This window comes from Chiloscyllium plagiosum, chromosome 7, assembly GCF_004010195.1.
Source record: "Chiloscyllium plagiosum isolate BGI_BamShark_2017 chromosome 7, ASM401019v2, whole genome shotgun sequence".
Classification (NCBI taxonomy): domain Eukaryota; kingdom Metazoa; phylum Chordata; class Chondrichthyes; order Orectolobiformes; family Hemiscylliidae; genus Chiloscyllium; species Chiloscyllium plagiosum.
This window is the reverse complement of record NC_057716.1, coordinates 58,326,314-58,335,452: the sequence shown is the minus strand read 5'-3', so window position 1 is coordinate 58,335,452 and position 9,139 is coordinate 58,326,314. Positions and strand designations below refer to the sequence as shown.

At 40.1% G+C, this 9,139-nt stretch overlaps 1 protein-coding gene across 3 annotated transcripts in view; it reads right to left on the bottom strand.

Moving 5' to 3' along the window:
- Positions 1-9,139, bottom strand: part of pkp4 (plakophilin 4) — a 236,229-nt gene that overhangs the window by 112,167 nt on the left and 114,923 nt on the right. For all 3 annotated transcript variants that reach the window (XM_043693802.1, XM_043693805.1, XM_043693804.1), the window contains exon 7: positions 7,873-8,443. In XM_043693802.1, the coding sequence (XP_043549737.1) occupies positions 7,873-8,443 (571 nt within the window). The remainder of the gene's footprint in view (positions 1-7,872; positions 8,444-9,139) is intronic.

Below are 9,139 nucleotides of genomic sequence, written 5' to 3'. Positions count from 1 at the left end.
GAGACAGAAAGGTCTAGGAAGGGGAGGGAGGAGTCCGAGACTGTCCAGGTGAATTTGAGGTCGGGGTGGAAGGTGTTGGTGAAGTGGATGAACTGTTCAACCTCCTCGTGGGAGCACGAGGCGGCGCCGATATAGTCATCGATGTAGCGGAGGAAAAGGTGGGGGGTGGTGCCAGTGTAGTTGCGGAAGATGGATTGTTCCACATATCCTACGAAGAGGCAGGCATAGGTGGGGCCCATGCGGGTGCCCATGGCTATTCCTTTCGTTTGGAGGAAGTGGGAGGATTGGAAGGAGAAGTTGTTCAGGGTGAGGACCAGTTCAGTCAGTCGAAGGAGGGTGTCTGTGGAAGGGTACTGGTCGGTACGGCGGGAAAGAAAGAAGCGGAGGGCTTTGAGTCCTTCGTGATGGGGGATGGAGGTGTACAGGGACTGGATGTCCATGGTGAAAATACTACCCAAGGCCCTACCATTAATTGTCTAATATTTTGTACCAAAATGCAGTACCTCGCATTTATCCACATGGAACTCCATCTGCCATTTTTCAGGGAGGAGAAGGTGAAGACTTCAGATGCTGGAGATAAGAGTCAAAGGGTGCGATGCTGGAAAAGCACAGATGGTCAGGTAGCATCTGAGGAGCAGGAGAGTCAACGTTTCGGGCATCAGGATGAGGCTTGGAGGGCCAAGGGTTCTGAGAGATAAATGGAAGGGGTGTGGGGCAGGGCTGGGGGAAGGTAGCTGGGAAGGTGATAGTTAGATGAAGGTGTGGGTGAAAGTGATAGAGGAGGGTGGAGATTATAGGTGAGGAGAAGGTAGGACTGTTCAAGAGGACGGGGTTGAGTTGGGACATTGAGACTGGGATAAGGTGCGGGGTGGGGAAAATGAGGAAATTGGTGTGGGGGGGAAATGGTGAAATTCACATTGATCCAGTGTGGTTGGAGGGTCCCAAGGTGGAAGATGAGGTGTTCTTCCTCCAGGCATGGGTGGTTAGGGTTTGGCGATGGACGCAGCCCAGGACCTGCATGCCCTTGGTGGGGAGGGGGGGGGGGGGGGGGGGAGGTTAGATCAAAATGTTCAGCTACTGGGCAGTAGGGTTGGTTGGTGCAGGTGCCCCAGGGATATTCTGAAATTATCCACAAGTTGGCATCCTGACTCCCCAGTGTAGAGGAGACCACATCAGGTGCAATGGACACAGTAGATGACGTGTGTGGAAGTGCAGGTACATTTCTGTCGGATGTGGAAGGACCCTTTGGGGCTTTGGATGGAAGTGAGGGTGGAGGTGTGGACGCAGGTTTTGCACTTCCTGCTATGGCAGGGGAAGGTGCCGGGAGGGAATGATGGATAGTTGTGGGACGTGGACCTGACAAGGGTGTCGCAGAGGGAATGGTCTCTCGGAAATGCAGATAGGGGTGGGGAGGGAAACATATCTCTGGTGGTGGGGTCTGTTTGTAGGTGGTGGAAATGGTAGAGGATGATGCAGTGCATCCAGAGGTTGGTGGGGTGGAGGGGTTCTGTCCTTGTTGTGATTGGAGTGGTGGGGTTCAAGGATAGAGATGCAGGAAGTGGAGTAAATTTTTCAGCCCATTGCAAAAGAATCTTGATTAAATGAGTCAATCTTAGAAAAGCTTCAACACTGTCTACTATGTCACCAAATTTGATGTCATCCATAAACCTAACGATGCCTTCTGCATTCTCATCCAAAACCATTTATATAAACGACAAAAGATGACCCAAGCCAATCTCTGTGGAAGACTGCTGGTCACAGGCCTCCATTCCAAAAGGCAACCCTTCACCATTACTGTCTCCTGCCATTTAGCTAATTATGAATCCAATTGGCAACCCCACCCTGTACCCCATGTGACCTAACTTTACTAATTAGTCTACCATGCGAAACCTTGTCAAAGGCTTTACTAAATCCAAATAAATGACATTTACCACTCTGCCAACATCAACCCTTTTGTTAACTTGCTCAAAAAACTCAATCAAGTTTGAGAGACACGATTTTCCTCAGACAAAACCATGCTGACTATCCCTAATCAATCTTTGCCTCTCTAAATGTCCATAAATCCTATCTTTTATAATCGCCTCCAACAATTTACCCAACTGAAGTCAGACTCAAAACATCTATAGTTCCCAGTTTCTCCTTACAACCTTTCTTAAATAAAAGGTACATTAGCCACCCTCCAATCATCAGGCACCTCACGTACAGTTATAAATGATGCAAATATTTATTTAGAATCCCTCCCATCTCCTGGGGTTCAACACAGATGAACTCCTTCATCTTAAGACCTTCTATCCTCTCTCTAGTTACCCTCCTGCTCCTAATGTACTTGTAGAATCTCTGGATTATCCTTAACCTTATCTGCCAATGCTATCTCACATCCCTTCTTTGCCTTCCTGATTTCTCTCAATCAATATAGAGTGTAGTGCGTTCTTAAGAGATTCAATTGAACCAAGGTGTGTATATCTAAAAATATGATTCTCTTTTATTCTTGACTCGAACCTCAATAGCTTTTATTCATCCATTGTTCCTTAATCTTACTAGCCTTACCCTCCACTCTAACAGGAACAAAATGCCTGAGCTCATCACACTCTTGAACACCTCCCACCTGTCAGATGCTCTTTTACCTGCAAACAGTCTAATTCAATCAATTTTTGTAAGTTCTTGTCTCATACATTAAAATTTGCCTTACTCCAATTAAAAACTGTAACTTTTATGGAAGGCTTATTCTTTTCCATAAGCATTTTGAAATTAATAGAATTATGATCACCACACTTTTACTTCAGTCACCTGCCCTGTCTTATTGCCCAAATAAAGATCTAGCTTTGCTACTCTCATAGAAGTATCTACATATTGATAAAGAAAATTTTCTTGAACACATTTGACAAATTCTTTACCATCCAAACCTTTAATACTATGGTAGCCCCGGTCAATGCTTGGAAAATTAAAATCCCCCATTATTATAACTTTATTATATTTATCTGCAAACTCCCCATGTATTTGTTTCTCAATTTCTCTTACTGCTGGCGGGCCTATTGTACAATCCCAAAGTGATCTTTCCTTTCTTATTGTAATTTCTACACATTTTTTTCACTGGACATTTTTCAGAAAAATCTTCCCTAGTGACAGCAGTAATGTATTCCTTAATCAAAAATGCCATCCCCCGCAACCGCTCCTCCTTTTCTACCCTGCCTATAGCATCTAAAACCCAGAACATCAAGTGCCAGTCTTGTCCATCTCTCAGTCAAGTTTCTATTATAGCTATGATGTCCCAATCCATGTTCTTAAACATTGCCCTGAGTTCATCAGCCTTAATTGTAAGACCCCTTGCATTGAAATAAATGGAATTTAGTTATTCAGCGTTACTACATACTGACTCTCTCGTCTTTCTTTACTAACTGACATGCTCTTCTCACATTCAGAACCTTCCCCATCAATCTTTCCATTTCACTGCCACTTAGAGAAAATGAGTGGAGGAATTCTTAGTATTAAATGTCCCATAATAGAGTGAGCAATTCTCCCTGCTGAGACATTGGTCCCTTTCCAGTTTAAGTTAGACCTATCTGTTTTTGAACAGGTCTTTTCTATCCCAAAAGACATTCCAATTGTCCACAAACCCAAATTTCTGAACAATACACCAGCTCTTCAGCCATTGATTTATCTCCTTTAACCTTTTGTTCCTTTCCTGCATTTGAGTTTGGTATTGGGAGGAAACCAGAAATTACTACTTTTTAAAAGTTTTTTTTTTAATCTTCTACCTAAATTCACTCTGTACTCCTTTAATCTTTTCACCAAAAAAATCACTCCAACCAATGTGTACACTAATTTCTAGCTTCTCAGTTTCATCTTTAACAATATGGCTTGAAACATTTAGAGATGCCCTTTATCCGAGCACCAGGAAAGCAACAAACTATGCTAAATTTACGCTCACTGCCACAGAATATCCTGTCAATGCCCTTGACATGAGGGGCTACATTAATAATAATTCTATTAAATGCTGTCAAACGCTGTCTAACATAATCGTTCCAACTGTCCAACAACTGACTGGCCCTTCCATTTTCCTCAGAGAGACTATTCCTTTAACAATTCCAAAAACCGAATCTCTATTTGATAGAGCAATAGCCACAGGAGACTTTTGAGCTACTTTCCTACTTTTCCTGACAGTCACCTACCTGACTGATCCTGCTGGGTCATAACTTTTCTAAATCTACTAGCCATCTTACTGTGTACCTTAATGTCCTTAATAACAATAATCCTAAAAAAAGATGTTTCAATAACACCTTATAAATAAAATAAACTACCTTTTATTATCTACAGAAAATAATGTGAAAACAGAAAAAAATTAACAATGTATTTATATATCCATATCTCAAACATACAAAACTTAAATAAAATCAACCAATTAGCTCATTTACTGAATAAAAATGATTCCTCTTCAATAAATTCCTCAAAGAAAAAATCTTCTCCAGGGCTGACAATGTGTAAGACTCTCCAGAAGGAAAACATAACACATTATTTAAAAAAAACTTCAGTTTTTCCAAAATAAAACCCTTTGCAATGCTAAAAACAAACCCTTCTAAAACGAACTTTAATTTCTGAATTAAGAATAAAAAAAAGCCATTTGCTGTAGGCCCTTAAAAAGCTCATTTTGAAAAAAAATCAAGTTTTTGATTTTTTTTTAATGATAATAAAATAAAGTGGAGAAAAATCTATGAGTAAACTATAATGACTATAATAACCAAAAAAAATCTTAACTAAGCCTGCAATCCCAGGAGCAGCTGCATGATTCTCACTGCTCCATATATTCACTGCAACGCCTTTTCTTCCCCTTCACCTTTGTTTTCTCTGCCTTCTAGATTCACCCAGCAAATGTTTTTGCTGTCTGTTTTCATTTTAGATTTTGTCCCATCTGAATCTACCTTTTGGTCTCCACCTGCCTGCCAAATTAATTTCAAGTACTGAGCACCATATTCTAAGGTTCAATACTGCAATTTTCCTTTAGCAGCATCAAGCCATTTCATTGATATTTTTCAAAAAACTTTGAATTAATGAATCAAAAACTAAAAATTGAAGCAATGTCAAAGCAATTGCAAAGTCATGACCTGACCACATGACCTCCAAATTGGACTCTAATTTGACAGTAAAGTGATCAATTCCTCATTTGTTTTTGATGTTTGAAACTGGTGTAACCAATGTTGCAATTTAAAGAGGAAGCAGGTGTGAATTGTATCAAGAGGCAATCTGCAATACCCACAAACTTACAAAAACACTCCCTTGGGCATGGCATGTTACTTTGTTCTGCCACGTACACAACATAACTATTTCCCATGGTGTTTAGTTGTCATGTTATTCCCTGCAGTGCTCGTTTTTCTTAAAAACAATTATTCAGTCAATAATTCAAGATTACTCTAGGATTAATGCTTATGAAATAAACACTGCTCCCATGATATTAATATGTAATCTAAATTGCAGTTACTCGAATTACTAAGGAATTCAACTTTTTAAAAGAAGTGTAGGAAACTGGTTTGGATTAGTAGGATTAGTAATATGAGGCAAACAATACAGAGAGATCAGTTATGGGAATGAGGAGCAGAGTCCTGATGGATGAGAAAAGAACTCAAAATTTCATGATATTTAGGGGGTGGAGGCAGGTAAATTAAAGACTAGATTTCAAACATGCAGCAAGGGTGGGGAATCAAAGGAGGTCCATCTATTACAACTGGTCAGGCTAGATAATGGGTCAAGAGGGGCAGAGGAGTGGCAGAATTGGGCATCTACCTTATGTGTAGAAACTGTCCTTGCATCTGTAATCTCACTGCAGATAATATGCAGCTAAGGATGTTGTTGGAGGTGAAGAGAAGTAAGGATTGATTATTAGGAACTGGTCATGAATCTTTAGGGACAAGAAAATAACATTTTGCTGAGTATGTTCAGGTTGGTTTCAAATGTCTCTCAGATCTCCTCGGCATGGAAATAGGAGTTAAAATTCTTAGGGAGCATTTGCTTCAAAATCTGTAATTGAATCTTATACCACAGATTGGTTTTTCAACTTGCCATTCCAAACCACAACCAACAGGTTCAACACCCACTGCCACAGCTCGAAATCTAAATGATCCAGGTTTTTTGGTCCATTTGGGCACATCTAAACATCTCAATCCTCACGTGTTTGTACATACTGTTGCTGCTAGTTAAGGCAACCCTTCATAGTAAGCTAGTAACAGTCATGTTGTCATCTTGCAGCCTTTTGTCTCAGATGTATGTTGTCAAATGATGGCATAACTTCAAGATATAATTCTTAAAATTATCATATTTCCACCACTGTTTGGACATTTACTTTCCTTATGTTGTGAAGCTGATCACAAAGTGTTTTATGTGGATGAAAAATCATTCATCCCTCTCTTCCCTTTTGTCCAATTTCTCACCTAAATTTCTGTTCAAATTGTTTCATGAGTTTATACTCTGAGGCTATACTTGTGAAACCACTGATAAACTCTTCCACAATTATGATCATTGAACTTCTTGACCTATCTTATACACCTTTTTAATGCAATTTTCCTTCACTTCATCAGTATTGTCCTCAAGTAGTTGTTACTCTTACTTGTTCCAATGCAACTAGTTCTTAAAAAAAATCCCACAGTTCTCACAGGGTCATTTGAGATGTCCTACAGGATCCATCCTTGGCCTCTCTCCCTTGTGTGTATACCAAGTTCATGGCACCAACACAATGATGGAGCATACTTCCATGTTTATGTCTTTTCATACTCAATTCTATTTCTCCATCCCTTCGCTTTACCACCAACTTATCTTTGTGCTTCACACCAGACCTGACACACCTAACTCCCAGCTGGAGCTGGTATCCCCTTCCTCACCAGACCTGGAACTACCTCCTCTGCCAGATTGGAAAGCATCTCCACTGTCTGACCAGACCAAAGGCATTACGATTGGACAGCTAAAATTCAAAGTCTAAATACATCAGAACCCTTGGTGTGTTTGAATAACCATGTGCAGGAAGGGGCACTATTTGTTTGAATTCAAGGTAAATCTATTGAACCTTGGCTTGAATCACTGGAGGCCATAGGGTCTAATTTTGTACCGGAAACAAAAATTCTGTAAAGCATTTATGTTAAAATGATTATTCATAATCCAACATCTGTTGCCCATTAGCAATTATGGACTTAACGTACCAGGAACTTAATGGTGAGAAAGTAAGGGCTATTACTCGTGTGAAAAGTATCAAAATGCAGTGAAGAAATGACCGAGTAACTTGGTAACTGCAAGTGCATTCTGGCAGAGACCAGAGGTGAGCTAATTGGCAGTTTAAAATGATTTGGAGAAAGATTTTTCAAGGATGAAGACAAAGAAGTGGAAGGAAGATGATATAATTGCTGAGGGATATCAGGAAGTGATCAGAGTTAGCCTCATCTATGACTGAGGCGGTGGATATAAAAAAGACAACTTGAATTGGCGAGGTTGGGAAGGTGCACCTAAGTAGGTAATCAAGCTTTTGTTTTGTTTGCCTCATTTTGTGTCCTCGCATTCAGGAAGGAAAGTAACACTATTTCACGGAGCTGAAATTTATAATGGTTATCAGGATGTCGGTCGTAAAGTCAGCATAAATACAAATGAATCAACTTTCACTTTTTCTCTGTTGGGACTACTTTTAAATGGTTGCAAGTCTGTAGCATTTTTATGCAAGCATTATCATGTTCCTCAAATTTTATTATATAATTTTTCACTTTTTTAGGATACATTAGAAAGTTTGAGATGTTAACTGAGGATTAAGTGCTAGAAAGTGTTCAGATTACATATCATTTACCCACTAAAATAAACCTTTCCATGAAGAGTTGTAGTTTATACTGTTATCACAAAACAGACCTGCAAGGCTGTCTGGTCGTGGTGGAACCATCCTCTCATAGATTTCTGGCGACTGCAGACAATAAAAATCAGTATCAATGGCATGGGATCTTTGCAGTGGTGCTGCCATACGTTGAGGAACAGCAGTCATAGTGGACCGTGCAGGAGATGATGATCCAGTTTGAGCTTGGGGTGGAGAATTTATTCTTGTTTGCACGTTTGCCAAAGTGAGAGGTGAACCCAGTCTCAGTGAAGAGCCTAAAGCCTGGAATGGAGAGGTGGCTCTGCTGGAGTTAGTGGGTTGTCTTGTAACTGAACCAATTCGTCTAATTGTAGCTGGTGATGTAGATCTCTGCGCAGTATGTGGAGAGCCTGCTCTTTGAGCTGGCAACGTAGAGGACAAATACACTGTAGAGTTATTGGACCGAGGTTCAGTTAATGCTGGTGACCCATAAGCACTCCCAAGAGATGTTCTCAGAGATCCCCTTGATGGTGACATTCCAGTACCATAAGCTGGTGATTGTGTTCTAGATGGAACTGAACTAACTCTTCTCATTGCCCTACTGGCTGGAACAGCAACATTCACTGGACCCTGTTTAAAACAAAAGTTAATGACAATTGAATTAACAGCATTTTTTAAAAGATAAAGATGATTGATATTACACCTGGTCAAAAGGTACTTGGGATCCACAAACATTCCTCAAATACCGTCATCCTTATTTTTGTCTTAAGTTTGATAAGGTGGAATGCCTTCTATGGACAATGTTTACATGCTATCAATTTCATCCTGTGAAAACTTGACTTCAATCAAGCTGAGCAATGCAGCAAAGGGATTCTTTGCATAAGGTTCCTCTGTGTTATCCCAGCCATCAGCAAGATTGACAATTCACCCACATGGAGCTTGAAAAACATTTTCAATTTTTGCTCTATTTTATTAGTAAATTTGAAATTGGACATCAAATTCACAGTTCATGAGGTCTTGTGCCATCCTGTTATTTCAAAACATCAGCAAAGTCAAAGTCAAATATGGAAACCATAGTTAGAAACACTAAAGAAATTAAGTCAAAGTTCAAGTACAAACATAAGAAACAGTGTATGTTGAAGTTGTGCCATGGAGTGAAAAGGAAGAATATCAATTTCCAAACTCTCAATCTCACCCACGCTGCTATAGGAAGACACCTACTGGAGATAAATCACCTCATCACTGGATGGCCAAGACCAGAAATATCAATTGCTCATCCTAACATTATGTTTGCAGAAACTATGTGTGCAGCCCAGGGAAAATAAA